The sequence below is a fragment of the Paramacrobiotus metropolitanus genome, unplaced genomic scaffold (genome assembly GCF_019649055.1).
Source record: "Paramacrobiotus metropolitanus isolate TYO unplaced genomic scaffold, Prichtersi_v1.0 Parri_scaffold0000195, whole genome shotgun sequence".
Classification (NCBI taxonomy): domain Eukaryota; kingdom Metazoa; phylum Tardigrada; class Eutardigrada; order Parachela; family Macrobiotidae; genus Paramacrobiotus; species Paramacrobiotus metropolitanus.
This window is the reverse complement of record NW_026570415.1, coordinates 19,715-42,640: the sequence shown is the minus strand read 5'-3', so window position 1 is coordinate 42,640 and position 22,926 is coordinate 19,715. Positions and strand designations below refer to the sequence as shown.

General features: G+C 48.2%; 4 protein-coding genes across 4 annotated transcripts; 2 read left to right on the top strand and 2 right to left on the bottom strand.

Annotated features, from left to right (window-relative positions):
* LOC129600772 (uncharacterized) lies at positions 1-3,175 on the top strand. Its single transcript, XM_055499353.1, has 4 exons — positions 1-212; positions 1,235-1,334; positions 1,524-2,246; positions 2,737-3,175. Exons 1-4 carry the CDS (start codon positions 50-52, stop codon positions 3,005-3,007), a joined length of 1,257 nt encoding a protein of 418 aa, XP_055355328.1. The 5' UTR covers positions 1-49; the 3' UTR covers positions 3,008-3,175.
* Positions 3,176-6,314: 3,139 nt separating this feature from the next.
* Positions 6,315-9,368, bottom strand: LOC129600777 (uncharacterized protein K02A2.6-like). Its single transcript, XM_055499357.1, has one exon. It carries the CDS (start codon positions 9,366-9,368, stop codon positions 6,315-6,317), a length of 3,054 nt encoding a protein of 1,017 aa, XP_055355332.1.
* Positions 9,369-12,391: 3,023 nt separating this feature from the next.
* Positions 12,392-14,296, bottom strand: LOC129600769 (speckle-type POZ protein-like). The gene is made up of 2 exons (XM_055499350.1): positions 13,790-14,296; positions 12,392-13,389 (listed from the first exon to the last, which is right to left on the bottom strand). The coding sequence occupies exons 1-2, from the start codon at positions 14,092-14,094 to the stop codon at positions 12,729-12,731; spliced, it is 966 nt and encodes a 321-aa protein (XP_055355325.1). The 5' UTR covers positions 14,095-14,296; the 3' UTR covers positions 12,392-12,728.
* A 2,977-nt stretch (positions 14,297-17,273) lies between these two features.
* Positions 17,274-19,370, top strand: LOC129600770 (uncharacterized). Its single transcript, XM_055499351.1, has 5 exons — positions 17,274-17,351; positions 17,409-17,630; positions 17,694-18,710; positions 18,777-19,007; positions 19,081-19,370. Exons 2-4 carry the CDS (start codon positions 17,441-17,443, stop codon positions 18,869-18,871), a joined length of 1,302 nt encoding a protein of 433 aa, XP_055355326.1. The 5' UTR covers positions 17,274-17,351; positions 17,409-17,440; the 3' UTR covers positions 18,872-19,007; positions 19,081-19,370.
* Positions 19,371-22,926: the final 3,556 nt, after the last annotated feature.

The window sequence follows — 22,926 nt, the reverse complement described above, 5'->3', positions numbered from 1 at the left end:
GTTGTTTGTGCGCATAGATGCGACAACTATATATTTCTTGATTGGGCACATGCAGTGCTCGCACATAGCGCCGTTCGCCTGCCCAAACGGATGGGAACCGATGTCGTGGACAATTAATACTGCGGAGAGAATTTCCGCTGGTGTGGAACATTATCTGTCTCAGTACTATGGAAGGCCAGAGCGATGCCCTGATGGCCGGTATACGATATCCGGTAGGGGGACATTCACAGAATTACCGAAACATTTAACATAGCATTCTTTGCGATTGCAAAAATAAGGAGGAAACCTAATTTACCGAAATGTGACTGCATATGTATACAGAAATTGTACTGTATTTACACAAGTTAAAGAGCCACCAAAATGGCGGAAGCCGTAAACAATAGCGCGCGGCTTCTTTGAAGTTCAAAAAAGCCGTCGGATATTCTGCGCGCACCCGGTCTTTTTTGTGGCTCTTAAACTTGTGTAAATACAGTACATGTACATGTGTTTGTATACGTATATATATAAAATGGATATGTACATGCATGTGTATAATATGCAGTTGTATTTGTACTTTTATGAGTATATGCATTAATGCATATGTATTTGTATAAGTGTATAGATATGTGTATATGTGTATATATGTATATATATGTGTGTATATGTGTACTGTATTTACACAAGTTTAAGAGCCACCAAAATGGCGGAAGCCGTAAACAATAGCGCGCGGCTTCTTTGAAGTTCAAAAAAGCCGTCGGATATTCTGCGCGCACCCGGTCTTTTTTGTGGCTCTTAAACTTGTGTAAATACAGTATATGTCTATATTATTTATATGTAATTATTAGGTATCTGCATAATTATGTTAGTAACTGTTTATGTACGGTATATGTATATCTGTACGTAATGTATTGTAATATGTATATGACCAAATATATATCTATATCTATATTTAAATGCAAATTCCCTATTATGTATATACAAAACTTTGTTGGCCAAATCAAACTTAAGACAAAATAATGAAAGGACCACAAAAACTGCAACAAGAAAATTTTATTCGGTTTATCAATCCCTTCCATCGTGCCCAGCGCAGACGCCGCGCTACCCCGTTGAACTTTTATCGACAAGCGCTTAAATAATATTGCGAGCATGCTTCCCCGGTTATGTATATGTATATGCTGATCTATGTATATGTCAATTGTAACCATGTAGATGCATTATATGCAAGTGCACATAAAATTCGATTCATATGGTATAGGCTGTACAGCAGATCATGAATTGTTCGAGGGCCTGCCGCCTGAAGTCATGTCGCTCGTCCTGGAATCCCTCGATATCCACTCTAAAGTCAGAGCGAAACGGTGAGTGCATATTCCGCAGGTGTATTTAAAAGGGATTTTTATCTACTACGTGCGATCACGTATAACGGACCAACACTAATACGTATTAATCTTACGTCCTTCGGATGCAGTGTTCGTGACCACTCGTTTCAGAATCTCGTGCACAATAATAAGCAATTTGTTCACAATACCGCTAATTAACTGTTACAGAACCTGTGCACTGTGGGATTTTTTGCTGCCGGATCCCGCAGCCGACGCGTGCATCATCCTGGACTTGGCCAATCTCAGTTCGCAATGGCCGCTGCAACGAACTACGGAAGGGTACCTGCTAGCGCGCTTGCTGCACCACACCGTTAACGTCAACACTCACGCACTGGTTTTGTACAATCTCTTCCACCGCAATACAGATGGCATCCCTCTCAATTATCTGACCCTTATTGTACAGCTGTTACAAATCCGATGCATACTCCGGCTGATCATGCTGATGAATCTGCGGGTGCGTGTGAGCCGAGCCAATCCCAGAAAAGAACAAGATCCCGAAGATGACCGTTTGAGTGTTATGTATTTCTATCCGCTGGATTTCACGAACGTCTGCCAACGGTTGTTCATCCGAAATTACACGGTGGATTTTGACTGTTCGTCTTACTCGACGGACATTGTCGGTAGTGCATTTCAGCATCCAATGCCGGGATTTGTCGAATCTAAGGGGTCTTTCTTTATGAGCATTAGGATTCCCGCGATGAGCTTTCCGTATGCCGAAAGTAAAGAGGAAAAAGCAGAATGTATGCAGCAGTTCAAATTGGCGTTAGAGGCCAACTGTCCTCCGGTGGATCCCGCGGTAAAGCAGCGCGTCATGGCTCTCCATGCCCAATGGGTGAAAACGGTGCCATATCGGAAGCCGCAGTGGCGCGAGCTTCGACATCTGCTTAAATTGTAAGCTTGCTGATTAAGGAGCGTAGCCCGGTAGTAGCCGGTACAAGGTGTTAAAAATGGTTTACACACACTTAAACTTTACGTTGCGCACTCCGAATGACGTTTTAGTACTAGCACTTTATGTCATCCTCTAGAAACACCTTATGTCATTCTGAAGATAAACGATTTGTATACACTGTTCTGAAAACGGTTTGCTCGCGCAACATCCGGTTGTCGAGATATGACGAACTGAAATGGGCGAAAAGTTTAAATGCATTGTTGTGTACCAAAAGTCTGGTTATTACCCGATCTTGTTCAAACTTAACTGTAAAAGACACATGGCCATAAAGTCGGAAGTAAATCAATTTCAAGTTCGTAGCGCTTTTCCGCAATTCTCGAATGAATTTTGAAATTTTTGAAGTTTATTTTAAATCGGAAAAACTGCTATGAATCTGATATGCTGCGTTGAATCTGTTCCTTTTGCTTCCCAATTTTATTTCGTATGTTGCAGCTACGGAACATATGAGAGCCCTGAACTTTGCCGCTTTTGGCGAGATGTGGACGTTCGGCGTTTGGATGGGGTTGTTCTGGGGAATCTGCAGTTGACCATCCTGGCCCGGGATTACCCAGGCGGCGCTGAACGGACGCGTATTGCGCGCCTACTCAAGTCGATTTCGTCTGCCAAGAAAAAGGTGTTGGCTGTCGCTGTGGCTAATTCAAAACGCTCGGAATGCACTGATACTCGTATTTCTGAAGAGGTTTTCTTGTCCCCGGATTTTTAACAACTAACATACAGCTACTTTCCGTGCTTTTCGATTTATTGGTGCTTTCAAGCAAACTCCGTTCTCTGTCTGCTGCATTCATTACGAGCGCCGCTTGTTATGCTTTTACATTGTTCACTAGCTAACCCCGCTCAGAAATTCGGCAGATTGCATCCTCCATATGTGGCTTCGTTCTTGCGTATGAGTGGATTTAAAGTATGATAAACACGATTTTATTGACCAGAGCACAACAGAAGTATGTTGAGTATTTAAATTGTATTTGATTGACTTGATTTCTAACCGCTCACTCGATCTTGACTAGCGGATCGAGTGAGCGATATACTGTAATTTAATCTAGCAATGTTGTCAGTCTCATGGATAAGGTTCTTTTTTTAATTCGTGGCCTCCCGACGGTGTTGAGACGTGTCTCTTGGCGGAAAGTATACCTTGCGTTAGTACTGCTTAACGGAATAACCTCGCACATATTAAGTACAAGATCTATACTACGCGCGGCGCCCCATAGTTTTGAGATCTCTATAACCATAAAACTTCTGGAAAAACGGACAACGCCATTAGATCCGGGATAGTTCAGACGTGGCCGGCATGTGCTTTTTTATGAAAATATCGAGCCGGTATCAAGCCGGCATCAAGAGCAGATTGATCCAACCCATCTTAAAGGTCACCTTGAAACTTAGAAATATTTGCCTAGATACAATACAAAATACCAATTGACATAATTATCACACTAATTAAACCGAAAAATAAATAAATTATTGTACTTATTCGAACACTCGCGTTATTCAAACATTGTTGCCGAGCTCGAAACACGTTTAAAATCAACCGATATAAAATATAAAAATATCAAATATAAAATCAATACGAAAAATCACTGGACGAGTGAGTGACCGAAACACTATCACCGACCACTGAGCGGAATCTCTAGATGAGTGGGTGACCGAGCTACCACCACTGACCAGTAAGAAAAATCCCTAGACAAGTGAGTGACCGAAACACTATTACTGCCCACTGAGCGGAATTTCTACTAGGTGAGTGAGTCATCGAGCGGGCTTTGCTCTTGCTCACCTAACGGGCTCTGTGCACTGGACAGTAGTTGTAGCAAGGTCACATCCTCACCTAGCGATTTTTCTCCTTACCTTGCGATATTTCTTACTGGACAGGTTGAGCTCGGTCAGTCACTCACCTAGTGATTGAGTGCGTCAAAAAATCGCTAGGTGAGTACGTGACCGAGCTACCACCACTGTCCGGTGCCCAGAACCCGTTAGGTGAAAGAGTACCGAGATACCACTACTGTCCAGTGCACAAACTCCGTTAAGTGATCTAGTGACCGAGCTACCACTACTGTCCAGTGCACGAACTCCGTTAAATGATCTAATGAGCGAGCTAGCACTACTGTCCAGCGCATAAACTCCGTTAAGTGATCTAGTGACCGAGTTACCAGTACTGTCCTTTGCATAGATCCCGTTATATTAGGTAGGTGGGTGACCGAGCTGCCAAAGCTATCCAGTGCACAGAGCCCGTTAGGTGAACGTATGACCAAACTGTATTACTGAGCAAAATAGAGCAGGGCCTGCTAAGTTCTTAATGGGTGACCTATCTAGCACCACTGTCCAGTCTTAGCGTCCTTTTAGTTTGTAATGTGATACTCTCGTGGGTGATTTGATTCGGATGGGTTTTCGCTAAGAAAATTTAAAAAAAAATGATCTGTAAAGTCAAAGTAATTGCGTTCGACTGCACGAAACCAAAACATCCATTTTTTTATAAAATTTTTGTTATCGGGCTCTTCAGATTTATCCGTTCTAAGTTAACAATCCGTAAACCGGCCAAGGAGTTTAGAACCCAAGAAACGCGGAGGCGAAGCCGAGGCTGTTTCTTGTATAAAATATCGACAGGATCTGCTACGGCCACCCTGCTTCCGTATGACGCCATCAGTGGGCTACTGCGGTTATACCCAGCCGTGGATTCAGTTCCGGTGCTAGCTGTTCCCTCTTTTCAGTGATGATTCGAAAGTAAGGCTTCTTCTCGCAAAACCTCTGCACTACAGGTCGTATATGTTGCGGCGAAATATTCTGTATGAACGATGCTCGCTACGGTGCCAACCAGACAACAAAATGCTAAATATAGCAACAACCCTGTACATTGCTGTTTCGCTGCTACGGCGAATTATCCATAGGACATCATCTTGATTCACAAGATACTCGTACATCATTTGTTCGAGTACGTTCATGCACTACACTTCATATGTAGGATGGACGCTTAAGCTGCTTCTCACTGAGGAAAATAGTACTGGCAAGATGCCACCTCTAAAGCCGGCTGCGCTGTTAAACGACGGAGAGGTACTGAACCGATATTGTTGTCCGGCGAAGTACTTCGCCAGTCACCATTTCTGCAGTACGTCTTTAAGATTCAAAGACCGTAACTGGCGGCCTCACATTTAGTGCAGCGGTTCATTTTACTCAACTGTTTCTCACTCATATAACGTGTGTACTATGAAATTATCATTCACTTTTCTACCAAACTTATTGCGATTCTGATCTTTCTATCACCGGTGGTTTGAATGATTGTTAGTTAGTTCGCTGTAATCCGCTGTAGCCATCTTCAGTGTATCCCATTTCGTGCAGAACGTCGTCAACCATGCCCAGCGGAATGTCTAAATTCAACGCCGTGTTCTTGCGGGACAGTGATCAGCAAATACGCTATGGGCAGGTGGTGGGCCTAGCGAAGGATGGGCTCATCATCGATCTGCGCTGTCCCAGGCGGCGTCGTGAATATGCGCCGTTCGAGCGTGTCTATTTTGCAGATCGCGTTCAAACGCCTCCTTGCTGGTTTACAGAGCTCAGTAATGCTCCTCACCGTTCTGTCATCCCGGGGAAGGTTCTAGTGCCCGAGACGCCAGCGGGTCCCTGGGTGTGGGTGGCAGGTGAATTAATTAAAATTGGACGCGGCTTCACAACGGAGTATTTCAACGCGGCCATTGTCCGCTGGCGGAGTCCCGACACGGGCATGCCGCACACCGACATCGTCCCCATCCAGCGCGTTCGTGGATATCGACAAGACTGCCACTACTCCGATTCCGTCACGCCAGGCGTGTTAAAGCAGTGCATCGTGGACTTGGTGTCACGTATTACCAAATACGTATATTTTATTTAATTCCGCGAGCCAACCAGAGAACTGACTAACTGTAGACTGTATGTCAGGAATGTAAATATTCATAAAGGTTAACGTTGCTAAGCACTTGAAGTCATATACAAAGTACATGCCGTCACACCTTCCCCAGTGTGTTTGTAGTTAAACACACTCAAGCACACCGTTAAGAACCAAATTTAGGATCCGCTATTAATCGATCCGGTTTCACTATGGTTCGCTCCGTTCTACGTAAATTTTCAACTGGCTGCGGCGGCTTGACCTTTTTCGGTTTGGTTGGCTGTTGAGCTACCGCTGCCTCATTTTTCGCTGTTGTTGTCTCTTTGACGTTATCTGGCGGAGGTTTCACCGTTTCATTAGCAGGGCGCGCTTCCTGTTTCGGTGTTTCATCCGCCATCCGTGCTGCAGAATTGTTCTGTGCGTCGACAACTGGCGTTTCTGGCAGTGTACTGCCAAGTTTCACTTCATCTGGTTCCAGCCAGTATCGCGGTCGAATTTGATTATAGTGTCGGCGCCAGACTGTTCCGTTGACGGAAACCTCCCAGATTCGGGCGCCGTCCCGCTTGATCAGTTTTCCACTGACCCAGTCAACGTCGCGACTGGGGCGGAAATCTCGAACGAGAACCAGCTGACCAGGCTGAAAGCTTTTCGGAACTGTCCGCTTATCAAAATTCCTGCGGTATCGCTCACGGTTCCGTTCAGCTGTGGTCATCATGACGGGAATCAGCAGGTCCAACGTTGAACGCATCTTGCGGCCCATAAACAGCTCGGCCGGCGACTTGCCCGTTGTGGCGTGTGGAACGCTGCGATACCGCCAGAGAAACTGACGCAGGGCAACCGGAAGTGTTTTACCGTCTTCCATCAGCTTTGCGATTCCCTCTTTCACGGTCTGTACGTAACCCTCTGCTTGCCCGTTGGACTGCGGGTGACCCGGTGGCGTTCGGATATGCTTAATCCCAAACTGGTTACAGAAATCCGCGAACTGCTGTGAAGTAAATTGCGTACCGTTGTCGGAAACGGCTTCTGCAAATGCTCCGTAGCGACTGAACATCGTGAGCAGAGCATCGATGACAGTCTCGGTCGTGGCGTGCTTCATGGAAATGACTTCCGGCCACTTTGACATGGCGTCCACTACCACGAACAGCATGGTTCCATGGTACGGGCCTGCGAAGTCCATATGTACGCGTTTCCACGGCGCGTCGGGAACTTCCCACTGGGCCAGCGGGACCTTCGCGGTGTCGTGTGCTCGCTCCGCGCAAGTACGGCAGTCTTTGGTGACCTGCTCAATTTCTCGGTCCATCTGCGGCCACCAACAGTAGCCTCGGGCTTCCGCTTTCATCTTCCCAGCCCCCATGTGGGCTTCGTGCAAATATGTCAGCACCTGCTGGCGGAACTTGTCAGGAATCACAGTCCGGTGACCCCAACAAACACAGCCGTTCACCATGACCAGTTCGTGCTCCAGCCGTTTGTACGGTCGGAGGCTGTCGGCAGTGGTGCTAGGCCAGCCGTTTAGGATGTAACGGCTTACTTCTCGGAGCTCCGGGTCGACCAGCGTCTCCTCCGCGATCGCTGTGACTGACAGCGGCAGGTGGTTGGCGTTGTTGCTATGCACGGCACTCACGACACTGTCCATGCCGAGACCGGATATGCCTTCCAGCTGCGTAGAATGCAGTGGCAGGCGGCTCAACCCATCGGCTTGGCCGAAATCCTCCGTCCTGCGGTACTCGATGGAGAAACTGTATCCCATGAGCAGCAGAGCCCATCGCTGTAGGCGGTTGGCGGTTACGACGGGAACGCCCTTCCGGCTGCCGAACACGCTGAGAAGCGGCTTATGGTCTGTCAGCAGCGTAAACTCCCTCCCAGCGATATACTGGTGAAATTTCTTGCAACCAAACACCAGCGCCAAAGCTTCTTTCTCTATTTGGCCATAATTCTTTTCGGCCGCACTGAGACTCTTCGACGCGTGGGCAATCGGTCGCTCTGTCCCGTCGGGGAACCGGTGGCACAGGACAGCACCCAGGCCATATTGTGAGGCGTCGGCAGCCAGCACCAGTGGCATTTCCGGGTTGAAGTGCACCAGGAATGTCGCCCGGACGATGTCCTCTTTCAGTTCTCGGAACTGACGCGCACATTCCTTTGACCAGTCCCATGTCACTCCGGTCTTCAGGAGATTGTGGTAGACATTACACTTCGTCGATACATCGGGAAGGAACTTCCCGTAGTGATTCACCATGCCAAGGAAGGCGCGTAGCTCGCTGACGTTCCTTGGTTCGTCCATATCCAGCAGCGCTTTGGCGCGGTCGCGCGATATGTGTCGGCCGCGGCTGTCCACCACAAAGCCAAGGTACTCCACCGATTCTTGCAGGAACCGGCATTTGGTCTGCTTGAGCGTCAGGCCGTGCTCTTCGAGCCGTTGCAGGACTTTTTCGAGGTTGCGGAGGTGTTCTTCTTCCGTCGCACCGGTGACAATAATGTCATCTAAGTAGACAGCGACACCTTCACAGCCCTGCAGGATCCGCTCGATGATCTGCTGAAAAATGCTCGGACCGCTGGCCACGCCAAACGGGAGACGGTTGTAGCGAAACAGGCCTTTGTGTGTGTTGATCACAACCAGCTGCTTGCTCTCCTCGTCCAGCTCGATTTGGGCGTATGCTTCGGCCAGGTCGAGTGTACTAAATTTGCAGCCACCATTGAGTTTCGCGAACAACTCGTCTGGTGTCGGGAGGGGGTACTTCTGGACATCCAGGGAGTCGTTCAGGCCTGTGCTGAGGTCCGCACATGTCCGGATATCGCCACCCCGCTTCTGAGTACCGACGATCGGAGCTGCCCACTCGGCATGATCGACTGGTGTCAGGATACCGCGTTCCACCAGTCTGTCCAGGTCCTTCTCTACCGCATCGCGGAACGCGAAAGGCACAGTTCTGGCTCTACAGAACACCGGCTTCGCGTTTTGCTTCAAGTACAAATGCGCTTTGTACTGCTTGCAATGGCCCAATTCATCGCGAAAAACGGCTCGGTGGCGGTTCAGGACTTCGTCCAGCTTGAGGTCACCGGCGACCAGCCGGATGGATGACGCCTGCAGATCCTTGAGGCTCAGCCGGCTCAGATCCAGTGCCTGTATCCAATCGCGTCCAAGGACGTTGCCACCTTGCGCAACCACCACTATCGGCAGCGATTTCCGGGTCTGCGCGTGTGTGACCTTTACCGTGGCTGTTCCCATCACACGTAAGGTATGGCCGGTGAAGCTACGCAGTGGATGCGTGTATGGGGCCAGTTTGGTGAACAAATCTGTCTCCATGTCTCCACCGTGATTATGGTGACACCGGAGCCTGTATCGAGCACCGTCGACACTGGGGTGCCGTTCAACTGCACTGGCACGTAAATGGATTGCCCAATCGCGGCGTCAACCGACATGACGTCGAACTCTTCTTCGACCATCATGGTTCGCCGTCCGTCTCGGCCTCGCTGTGGCGGTTGCTTGCTGCTGCGGCATACTTTGACGATGTGCCCTTTCTTCCCGCAATTCCGGCACACAGCGTCCTTTGCCCAACACTCTGTGCGCGCGTGGTTAGCTCCGCATCCGGCGCACGGTGTGTCACCTCTGGGTCCGCTTCGAACTGGCGCGTTGCCTCTGCCGCGTCCAGCTCCTTGTCTGTTTCCCCGCGCACGGTTGCCTCCGCCTCTTCTCGGCGCGCCTTCGATCCTGGCTACTTCAGCGGCGGGCTGACCGCGCTTCGTGCTCTTCGCAAGCTCGTATTGTTGAGCCAATTCCAGCGCTTTCTCCAAGGTCGTAAAATCCTTGGTCATAAGGTGCTGTCGAGTTGCGTCATTAGTGACCCCGTTTAGAAATGTCGATGACAAGTTTTTTTCGAGGACATCAGAAGGGAAATTGCAGTTTATCGCTTTGCGGCGGAGTTTGTTGGAGAAATCAAGGAGAGTTTCTCCAGCGTCCTGCTGCAGTCGGAAGTAATTCGCCCATTCGACGGTGGCATTAGTCTTCCTGACGTATGCCTGCTCGAGTTTGTCTACGATTTGTGCATTTGTATAATCATCAGGATCGCGAGGCAAACACATCGAATGTAACATTTCCATCGCTTCAACCCCAAGAGCGTCAAGCAGAATGGCCTTTTGTTCGTCGGTGTCCGTGACCTTTCGCAATTTGATGTAATTGCGATAACGAAACTGCCAGCTGCGCCAAGTCATGGTCGCTGGCTCAAAACGGAGAAGACCAGATCCGCTATCATCTTTGGAGGGTGCAGAAGCAGGTGCAGAGGTAGTACTGTTTGGCATGGCTGCGCGTATGAGTTAGAAAACAATCCTTCACGCCAGAATGTCACGTATTACCAAATACGTATATTTTATTTAATTCCGCGAGCCAACCAGAGAACTGACTAACTGTAGACTGTATGTCAGGAATGTAAATATTCATAAAGGTTAACGTTGCTAAGCACTTGAAGTCATATACAAAGTACATGCCGTCACACTTGGGCGAAGAGTTTCGCTCGCTGTCTGCGGAAGAAACCGAGGCGCTCATCAGACGATTGAATGACGTCGAGCGGATTCGCCGCTGGTTCTACGTCGCGGCGGTGGATATCGTGGATGGCAAACTGAAGTACATTTACCAGATTGAGCAAAACCGACAGACTACTCCGCATCCGAAGAAGCGTCGGTAAGAGATCGCAGTTTTTCTGGAGTCAGACAAATACGAGTCGTTTTATCCTCTCAAGTAGCGATTCTCCCAATTTCTGGCCAAAACTGGTTTCTGCGCCGAAGCATTCCTTTGTGTGGGTGATGTTCTACTACCGTGTGCGGTTGTGTTTTCAGAGCGATGATGACCTCTTCCATGGCAGTTTCATCCGGGCGGCGGAGAGGCTTTCTGACACGACTCCTGCCATCAACTACAAAATGGCGCTGCCGACCGAATTATGGCAGGGAGTCTTCTCCTACTTGGACACGGTGGACCAGACGAAGCTGGGCGCTGTCTGCGCAACGTGGAACCGGATCATCGATTCACTTGTACAGCGTGCCACAATCGTCATCCGCACCGCCACACGCGGAACGGACGCTTTCCTGGGCTGGGCGACGCTGTACCACTGCCTTCGCCCAGGGACGCAGCGCGTTGTCGTTCAACGTGCGTCTGATAAACGCATGGGCACGGACTACGCGATGCTGGTGTGCGACATGATCCAGTACGTGGCTGATCATCAGCCCGGCATCCGCCTGCGTTGCCTCCATCTGCTTAACGTCGAACTTTGCTTGTTGATACACGGCGCCGCCGAAACCACTCAGGTTTCAGCAGCTCTGCCCAGGCCGGAATTTCGTTTTTACTGGCTCGAGGATTTACTGGCCGTCTGCCACAGTCTGCCGTGCGATGCCCTGCACATCGTTAACGGGGATGTTTCACTGAAGTGGAAGCCTGAATATGGTGCTTCGTTCTCCATCAACATAGCCAGCGCTCGATTGCCGCTCGGCGGTGCTTTCCGCGACGCATTCTTGGAAGCGATGGAGGCATCACTGTCGCTGCCCAGTGAGGGCAAGCTGCAGCTGCTGCCGGGTCTACTTCAGCGGTTGCAAGTGGGCGGGAACCCGAGACGCGAGGAAGAAGTGAAAAAAGCCTTCTGCAAGGTAGACCTGCCTGTTTTGTTTTACAACCGGTTTCTGTTACGACTTGAAGGTCGCTACGGTGCCGATTCATTTTGCAGATGCTGGGCGCATTGGAGTTGGCCGGTCCGCATCCGTCGGCGCATTACCGCGGGATGAAGTGGTGCGTGGACGGTCTGCAAGATGTGCATCTACAGAAGCTGTCGCGGCTGTCCCTGCACTTCCTCGTGCAACTACGGGAGTGGGCGGCTGGGATGACATGGTGAGCTGCGTGAGGGACTGCACAATTCTGCTCCACGTTAAACGCTTAGTTCACTGTTTGTTCACTGTTTGGCAGGAGCTACCGTGTGTTATTAAGTGGTGGTTAAGTCACTTAAGTGATACTTGACGCTTGAATGTAATTGGCTTGAGCTAGTTTCTTTTTCAATCTGATTCACAGCATTTCGTATACCATCACATTCTATTTTTGTTTCGCCTCATTGCTGCATTTTTATTTGGATTCGATGGCTCCATTTATTGTTTGTGCACGATGTTTCTTAGTAAACACCCCAAAGTTTGCGAGACACTTGTGAAGAAATCATCGTAAAACATTTCGCTCAATGTACCAAACGCAGTTTCGAAATCACGATCTACGGGGATTTTATTGGGATTATATATTAATGCTATTTGTAACAGACTACTTGTTGGCCTGACTGTTTTGCAACCCTAACATTCTGACCTTTCGAGTCGCTAAACATTCAGTAGTATCGCTCTTCCTAATTGGCTGATCGCCGCGCTTTCTTAGCCCAATATTCGAAAAAACTCAGCTAGGTCGCCTTAAAAAAATCGAATTTGTCGATACGAAACGTGCCGAAACCTACAAACGGCTTCACACAGCAAGCGTTGAATTACGATTATCGCTGGAAAATAGTTATAAACTTGTACTAATTATTATGATACAAAAAGCCGGTGCTTCTGCTCACATGGAATGGCTTGACATTTAAATTTCAATGCAGTTCTCCCCGATGAACTGCGCCGCCTTGACCTTCAGCTTCTTCAGCCCGCGTTCCTTGGCGAATACCAGATACCGCAGCGCGTTCTCCACGTTGAGACCGTCCGCCATCACGTCCTCGCAATGCGCTCGCCATTCCCGCATATCGTACTTATCCGCCGCCTCCAGCAGCTCCTCCATCCGCTCCCCTTGCTCCAAGGTTCCGCGACACGTATACGCAAACCGCAGCAGCGCCGCCACGATCTCCGCGCTCTCTTCCACCCGGCACACCCCGGACGCCCGCTCCTTCATCTCGGCGTGGAACATGGCGTCGAACACCGGGGATTGCGCGGCGAGCAATGCGCGATGCGCCGGGAACTCTTTGCCCTCGCGGGAGACGATGGTGCAGTCGGCGGAGCGGCCGCTATCCAGTAGGTGGCCCAGGCTGTGGAGCAGCTGACGCTGGTGGGCAGCGGTGCGACCGCGGTCGGGTTGGGTGTAGAACGCCAGGCTGGCGTAGACGGTGGCGCGGCTGCGCAGGCGGCAGTGGCTGGTGCGGCACAGCGCGTAGTAGTCGGAGTCGATGGGGACGGAGACGGAGCGGGCGGTCTCCTGGCTGGCCCAGCCGTCCGGCCCGATGGTCACCTCGAATTTGTCACCGTAACCTGCACTATAACCAAGAAAAAATATGAGTAGTTTACGCTGACAGTGTTCTCCCCATAAAATTCGTACTTGTATTGTAAAAACAAAAACCAAGTTTTTTTTTATGGTTGTGCATTTCGTTTTGTCTCATATTTCGTTCATTTTACTTTAAATATACACTGTTTTATTTCTGTCACCTGGTGTTTAAATTTCCGGACAAACAAAAATGCTCAAAATGAATGGCTTCCATAGTAAAAATTTCCCTCATGCATTTCGAAGCATAAACAAGAAAAAATTGTAGGAGAATCACTCGTGAAACCTGGAAAATTAAGCCAGAAGAAAGAGGAAATAATAATCAATGTACTGTAATAAAAGCTACAAAGAAAAACAAAATACTAAAATTATTGGCATAAATGCCTAATAATTACCTGACGGTTCCGCTGACCGCGCACTCCACGCGTATCGTTTCCGGGCTGGTCAGTTGTGTGCGCTCGATGCAGGGCTCGATCTTGGCGGAGGCAACGCCGTTGGTCTGGTTGACGGTAATGGTGATGCACCAGACGGTCGGTGGAATGCCGGTGTGCTGCGGCTGCTCCTCCACACCGATATCAGCCGTGTAGATCCAGTAGCCGCAGCCGTTGGAGCTCTTCTCGAAGCGCTCCGTGGGAATTTCGTATAATAGGACGATCGGATACAGGACGCCGCTGTGCTGCGTTACAGTGCGGCAGGTCATGGTCAAAATAGTGGAGCAACGTGATGTCTTATACAAGCCGCTTCCAGTCGAAATAGTAAAAAAGAACACTGATAGCTCCGTACAGGGGTCTGCGTGTATTTTTATCTAAGGTTAGTACGTATCTGCTGTAATGTGTTAGCTCTAATACTGTGCTGGAATTTTTGTACGTATTCAGTACAAACATGGCTTCAAATTGCATTAAATTGTCTCATCAGGCAAAATGCATGCAAATATGTACCGAACTCACATGTCCTAATGTAGTATCATGCAAGGTTTGCGTGATGTGTGTCTGATGCCGGTACAGGCGGAAGTTGTATCGTTGTGCACTGACGCATAAAGCATTCCAATGTCTCACACACATGCGGATTATGTGCAATGGTATGTACATAGAGCAAGTACAACATGTACTGCGCTTTGTACATGCATGTTCAACATGTATGCACCGGCTGTGCCATTGCCGCTGTTTACACCGGCTGTATCCTTGTATACTGTAGTAACTGTACATGTGCAGTACATGTCATAATGATTATTATAACAGTTTATCGTAAATCGTAATCATTGTAATGTGCGCATACAGATGTAGATTTTACTACTATATCGATAGTACTAGCCCGGTAGGAACGTATATAATGCGACAATTGTGACTTGCGTTAATTTAAGAGTTTAATAATCAATAACAGACTATCCAATGTGCAGCTGATATATTCTACCTGTATAAAATCTTTGCAGTTCCTTAATATTGTGTTTTAATTTTCGATAAAACCTTACTAACATCGTCGCCCACTACGAAGCCGCGAAGTTGAAGAACTTTTTGCGTAGCGATTTTGTGCGACAACCTGACGATTATTGTCTTAGTCGGTGATATCAGATACATATGTACATTCACATATACAAAAAATCGCAGTGAAACTGTATCATAATCTTCGCTCGACCTGCAGGACCGAAAACAAGCCGTTCCTTCATAAATATTCACAAATTTTTTCACTGGGTGGCAGCCATAGAAGATTAGCCTCTTGTGGTGTTTATCCAGTTTTACGATACATATTCTTAATTAATTTTATAAGAGAATTAATTAAACGCAGCTGCGCTGGAAACAACCGCAAAAAGTGAGCTGTTACCGCGCCTAGAAAGTGCCCCGCGGGCGCTACGTGATTCAGCCACAGCTAACCACGGTGCATGCTCATAGCGCGTGGCGAATTAAACTGCTCGACAAAAGCAGTCGCTGCAAAAGAACCGAATAAATTAAGTACCGTACTCACTATATGGGACATTTCCGTCAACACCGAAAAACTAAGCGGAATAACACCTTGCGCACTATCATGCAGCTTGGGGCTAAATTTCTTTGCCGCTTAACAATCACACGCGCGTATAAAAGCGAAGCTAACTGCTTTTTACTTAATCATAATTATTACACATTAATTTTTCTTTATTTTTTACTCGTGCAAAATCCTGAACAGTGTGTAAAATGTCGGCGCGCGTAGCATGTCTTTTCCTCGTCTTCCTCGTCGTGTCAGCCAGTAAGTGTATTTGAATATAGTTGTATTGCGATTTGCGATTATCTAGTTTAACCCTTGTGCTGTGTCGTGTAGATGCGTATTCCCTGGAGAGAAGTCGTCGCAATGTTCTGACCGATGCCGGAAAGGGCGGAGTAGTGGGAGCCGTGATCGGAGCGCTGGCGCCCGGTGTCAGTGCCGGCGACGGCGCCAAGGTGGGCGCGGCGGCCAATGTGGTCAAGGGCGTGGTGCAGAAGCATTTGGGCAAGAATAAGGACTAGAGAGCCACTAAAGCAGCCGCATGGGAGTTCTTCACTGAAGCGCTGTACGTTCGTTAACGTTTGAGTTGTGATAGGAATGATGTCTTACCTGAATCTGTATACTGTTGTTCAATGATTTTGTACAATTGTTTACAAATAAACGGGAAACGTGCTGCACTCATAAAAAAAAGACACGAGAAAGTGCAACAACTGGACAACCGAAATGTGCGCCAACGAACGGTTCAGCAGCAGATACACGCGGAAATAGGCAAGAGAAATCACAAAATCAACAGAAACTGCGATAGATCACTAAGGCCTCGTCCCGAATTCAAAGCGAATCTCGTTGCGATACAGCAACTCCACCTCGCGAGGTGGCTTCGCGTACCGTATCTGTAGGCGTGGCCACTGCATACAGCCACCTCGTGCGGTTGAGCAACCATACCATAGCGAGATTCGCTTCAAATTCGGGACAGGGCCTTATACGAATCATCAGTATCAAATGTATATGCTAATATCAGCTTGTGAATAGGACTCTAGGACTTGTCAAAAAAGCAGCACGCCTGAAAATGTTCTTCCGTACAATGCCAAAACACACACAGCGCTAGAACGCTGCCTAACCTGTCGCTATACGAGAACCTCGTCCTGACATCCCTGATTGCCATGTACATAAGGAATTTTGAAAATCCTGGCAACTGATTATCGTGTATCTGTTCACCGCTGACTTTGCATATTATAAATTAATCTAGTATTAGTCCATAATTTAAAACTTCTTGTACCCTTTCGCCTTTCGATTACACAGTAATGCTGTGTACCTTGTGGTTATGTTTTCGGCATCAATTTCAACCATCTACCAGCGCCATCACCGACGTTATTTTCAACAGTTTTCCGGAGGAAAACGTTATGAAAGTCACGGAAGCACACGAGGAATATGGAGTTTTTGAGTATGGCATAGCAGTAACACTCTCCGAAAGCACAGCGTATCTAGATTTTCGTTGCACAGACACACAAAGCGAATGGGCTCTTTTTGATTAAATCGTCCTTTTCCCAATTGCTTGTTACAACACAGAAAACGAGACATATTATAGACAGTTCAACACACGATTTTCTGTTTGGTTTAAAGCCAATGTGGCCAGTGCAGTGCAAATACTAGAAGAAGTAAACAATTTATCGCTAAATTAGGTTAAGGCCGTCATTTAGCCGCTTAGAGAAGCGCCGGCCTCCTTTCGACAAAGCTGCCGATTTATTCGCATAGCCATCCACACGACCAGTGATTGGTTGACCTTTTAACCGGATGCCATCTTGCTTTATTCATTCCAATGACTGTTGGCGCCGCGCAGCGGCTGCGCTCACTTGCTTTCTTTATCGTTTGCTGCATGGAAAATTAGGAATCGATTTGGGTTTTGGAATTTCTTCGCTAATTATTTTCCTTTCCAGAAGTATATTATCTCCATTTTATGGATTATCCTTGATCGGTTTTATTGCCCACTAACCTTCCGTTACGCGAGTTAAGCACTCAACTCGGCTACGTCTACTGAACTCCACATCTGAACTGTTGTTTCAGGCGGGAAACTTGAACTCCTGATCTTCTCAACCATGTCCAAGAGACTGCATTACGGCAACAGTGTGGACGTCGTGGGTGACGATGGGATGATGCGGCGCGGACGCGTGGTGGACCTGGCGTACGACGGGCTCTTCGTCGATTTCCTCTGTCCCACTCGACACCGAGAATTCGTCCCATTCGGCAGGCTCTTCCCGCCTTACAAACCATACAAGAAGGGAAACGGTAATCGGCCTCGCACTGTTTATAACGAGTTTTCAACTGTAACCGTTGAAGCCCTCGTTCCAGAATCACCGATGGGCCCGTGGATCTGGTTCCCGGGGGAAGCGGTGGTTTTCGGATCCGGTGTGCCGCGGGACGAGCAGAGTATCGGCCCCGTGGTCCATGTTCGCCGTTCGCCCAGCGGAACGCCGTGCACCGAGATCGTCCCCTGGAATCGGATTCGCCGGCAAGAATCGCGCGAACCGATTCGTCCCGGGACGTTCGTTAAGGATAGCGTGCAGTTGGACGATCAATTTCGCTCAATGGCCGCGGAGCAAGCCAAGACGATCATTCAGCGAGTGAATTCTGAAGTGAACAACCGTCCCTTTCGTTCTACCATGAACGTGGTGAGTTTCGTTGACGCCCGGCTGGATTTCATTCCGTTCCGGGATTTTTCCGGCCCGCCAGACTGGCACTATCGACCTGCTGACCGTGATTCAGCTCGGTCGGATGTGCTGCGCGCTTTTTGGACCGTCGATGCGGAACTTCATGGTGAGCGCAGCAGAAAATCGAAAGTTCCAAGCGAGGATCCAACAAACAACGCAAAGATGGAATCGCTTCCTTTGGATTTGCTGGTGGAAGCGTTTTCGTATTTGGAAACAGCGAAGCAGACTGAGCTGCGCAGGGTCTGTGCCGCGTGGAACTCGATAATGGACGCACCGACGCTGTGTGCTTGTATCATGATCAGAGATGTCGCTGAGTACTTATGGGGGCGAGGGTTCGTTGACATGGCAACCGTGTTCAAACGCTTGCATCCTGGCGCGCAGCACGTGGTCCTGGTGCACGAGACGAGCGTGACCACTGACCAGCGCATTACGGGCATGATGCGGCTGTGCAAGATAATCAGCTATGTCGCTCAGCAGCGACCCGGAATCCGCCTGCGAAACATGGTGCTCCGCGGTTTCCAGTTCAATGTGCAAGTGGATTGGTCGGCCAACGTATCCGCATGTCTGGTGCATCCGCCTCTTCCTTCCGAGTTCCCGCGAAATGGAACGCCTCTGTATCGTCTGCAGGATTTCATCACCGCATGTAGTCGTCTCCCGTGTAACACCATTTTCTTGTCAAACTGCGAGCTTCGTTTGGTCTGCTGTAATTATGTTTTTGTGACAGGCGTGTGCAGCTCACAGCCAAGGTTCCGCTATTGCCAGTACGTCAGGATTTTGGCTGCGTTGTATGGGACGCGTTGGAGACGGCGGCACCGGTAGCGAGCGAATGGTTCCTGCAAGAGCTGTCCCGCTGGATGAAAGGCACTACGAATGGACACAAGGAAAAGTTATGTGCGATGCTGTATGGCACACAATCCTCTGATCCGCGTCCGTCGGCGCATTACCATGGAAAGAAGTGGGTGGTGGATGAGCTGCAAGAATTACAGGTAGAGACTCTGTCGCGTATCTGCCGGTATTTTCTCTTGCAGGTTCAGAAGAGGTGTTGAAGGACTGACGATTTTGGAGCCATGGCTCGTGGATGACAGATTGTTAAATGACGCCCTGGGATTTTGGGGTTGAGAGTTGCGCTTTCTTTTTTCTTCACGCAACTTATGACTTCGCTCTCGTTTTTTTTCTGTTGTGTTCTGGACAATATTTTAGCAACCTTTTTGTAGATTGTAATACCTTTCGTAGCGTTCAGTTTTTTACGTTAATGATCCTTTCATTTGCCATGTAGTTGCCGATTACTGATTAGCATTGAACGTGAATTCCGATTATCGAGCGCTCTAACTGTTGTGTCTTATTGTTCTCTGATACATTGTCAATGCTAAAAATTATTCAAATCTCGATAACGATTTCTCCTGAAGTCTGCAATAACGGCATAGAGACACCCGGCTGAAAATAATTGTCGATAATAATTGCAAATCACTAAAATTCCGTCGAAGAGTAGTTCCTTCCTTTCTGTAGTCGCATCTGCTTAATTTCTCTTCAGTTGTCCCTCTGAAATTGCCGAAAAGAGGCCGAACGACGCATTTCCATCAAATAAAGAAAAAAATTTCAGAGAAAGGTGCGAGACGTGCGACAAGGTATTAAGTCTTTAACTGTATCAAAGTTTAAATAAAAAAGGTTAAGTTGTTTCACTCATAACGCTATCACACAGACGCTTTGCACCGCTAAAAAGTTTACAAATGAAGAGCTGAGAACTGCATGGAATTACTGAAATCATAATTTCAGTAACTCCATGGAATTAGCTACTAGATTTCTGATTTCAGCTCTCAGTTTTGGCGCTTCGTTCGTGGTGTGGCCGGTACACTTTGCGGCAACTTCATCACCGGAGATTGAAAAAGGAAAGCGAGAGAGCGTTCCGAGTCAGTTACTGGAGCTGGGAAAATTAATCTTCTTAAAAACAGCATTAACCGTTGTCAATAACTGTCACGACTTGAGGTGGCGGCACAATACGTATTTAAATTGTATGCGAATTCCGTATCCTGGAACCCGGTAGGCTGTGAGATTGCAGACTTCCCGTGCGGTAACTGAGGTTTGAAGAAGTGCCGGCATGACCTGTGCCCGGTGCCTGTGCCCGGTCCCTTCGCCCCCCTTTTATTTATAAAGACCTGAGCAATACGCATAGCAGAATACGTACAACTTGCGGCAACATGTCAGAGAAAGTAACAGTCAGCGTTTGCCCTGTAGGGCGGGTGGGTGGTAATTTCAACAACGCAACAGCATTAATCAGTAAGAACACGAATGCGAGTGATATTGAGCTGTAACGCACGAAAGGCAGATGCACACGGCGCCGTGCTGCCGGCGCCGGGATGAACAGGGAAACAACTGTACAGGGATACTGAGATTGCGCCAATTTAACATTTGCTGAGTAAACTTTTTCGTTTAATCGTAAATAGACCTAGATATTGTCATCGAGCCATGGAAATAAAGTGCAAAAAAAAGTAAACTTAACTTTCATATATTATGAACCGCCACTGAGGGCGCAAACAACCAACTGATCGTTGTCATCAGGACAACAATGGCACACTGCAACCGCAGTTGCCGTGCTGGACAACACACCGCATAGAGGTCACAGCGGACACAACATTATCGTGACATCAGTGCCACTGCACTACGCCACAATAACGATTGTCATTACTCGCTTGGACCGGTTTAGATGTAGAAGGGTTGCCGAACTATATAGCCAGATGTTTGGAAACCTTAGTGTACCCACAATACTGACATGTTAGCTGAAGACGGACAGCTGTTTCCTTGCTGTCCTTCTTCTGGCGGCATGTAAGGCTTGTAGCTGATGCAGAACTCCAGGCGACGCATCGAGTAGGTAGTCGAAAGATAATTGCTAGCTACCCGAAAATCTGTATCTAGAGAAGGCGCACCAGTCGTGGCGCTGTGGCAGTCGCTGCGAGCGTAATGCTGGACGGTATTCACCGATACCGTGACCGATGCTGTGAATTGCAGCCGATCATCATTGCTTCCAGTTAAAGATCAATTATTGTCACAATAATTGTCGGCTGAGATGCACAGCACGCAATGGAGAAAACGGCAATAATGAAGGGGGAAACGGCAATAATGAAGGCACAAGCATATCGAAAGCGCGACGGGATCCTAACCGCGGCCGATGAGTTGACACTTGGAAGCAACGCCGAAAGCAACGCCGAATGCAACTGCTACTAAGTACCACAGTTTTAATCGATGAAAGTCGTGCGGGCCAGTCGATCGATAATTTCGGAGTGCATTTGATGGCTCACGAGAGTCACGTCAAATGCTTTACCGTTGAGTGTTTCTGTGATCGTTTTATTCAGCCGCGTGATATCTCCAGTAGCATGTATAGCTGAACTGGGGCAATCGATTGCCATTTTCGAATTTTTACAAAAGGCGTTACTCACTCCGGAGTCCGGATCAATCGCTTTGTGGCTGCTTCAAGCTATGCAGCATCGCCGGTCGTTTGATACTCTCTCCTGTGCTTATTACGGGAACGCTAATTAGAATGTAATACAGTGTATAAGCGTTCACCGGGTGCAACTGATCACAACACCGACTTTTATCACGTAGTATACCAGCAGCGGCAACAGTGGTAGAGTTACGGTACTTGTACGGATATCGGTAACAATCTATCCACGATGCGCCAGCGGAGTACGAGCACTGAACTCGTACGCTACTTTAGAGTCTTCCGCAGCTGCGATGCAGAGACACTTCGAACCAGCGAGGCGTGTATTGGCAAATACTGCATCAGGCTGCAGGTTTACCGTCGAATCATTAAATCGATATTGCAACGATGCGAGGCATAGTCTCAGCTAAGAACTGGGTACATTGAAGCTTTATCAGAAAATTCTACGCAATGTTAACTTTCGCAGGCATTGTAATTGGATGACTAATAAACTATTGCCGACTAATGAAAACTGTAAGGCGAACAACAGCATGTGCATGGGTGCGGATTTTAATTCACGAAAATCCCTGGCAAACATATTTGTCTGTCGGTACAACGAACGGAACTGCCGGTACCTCACCCGCGAGCCACACCCAGGGACCCTGCGCTGTCTCCGGCACGAGGACTTCCACGGGAGTAGTGGAAAACTCTTCGTAACGCGTGTCGAAAAGCTCCAAAGAGTTGGTCTGGGCCGGGAAGAGCCGTTCGAAGGAGTGTACTCACGGCGCCGATTAGGACAGAGCAGATCGACGAATAATCCGTGGTCGGCCACGTCTACCACGAGTCCGCGCCGCACTATCCCGTCGTCGCCCAGAACTCCACGCTGTTAGGATGTTGCAGTCTGCTGATCATGCTGGTGATGTCTTGGCACGAAGGTCTGCCTGTTAATACTGCAATGCAGATCTAAATTCCAAATAACAGTAGAATAGTTCTAGATTTACGAGTACAAAAATTAAAACACAACGCAGCCGGTCGTAAATATATATGGGGAAAACGTGAACCAAGCACAGGAAAACAACGGCGAACAGCAGCAGCGTGTTTTGGCTGTATTAATAGAAACTCGTTAGTATTGCCCAGCGCACACTGCTTCGTTAATTTTGACAATTAAAATGTTTATACAGATCGTATGGTAGAACTGTCCAATTTTCACTCGGCCTAAAGAATACGCGGTTATCTATCCGGCAAAACTAACTCTAATCCGCCCAATGGAAAGAGACAGCCAATCAGTGGCATGCGACTGTCCACGCATGTACATACAACTCATACAAGCGCACCAAACAAAAGCTTTAACCACGTGCAGTCGTTGCCGGCGTTGTTAGCCATCATCTAATTAAGTGCACATTAGCCAAATCAAGAGAAACAAATTAAATCAACCTGTACTTCTTGACTCGTAAAGATGTTT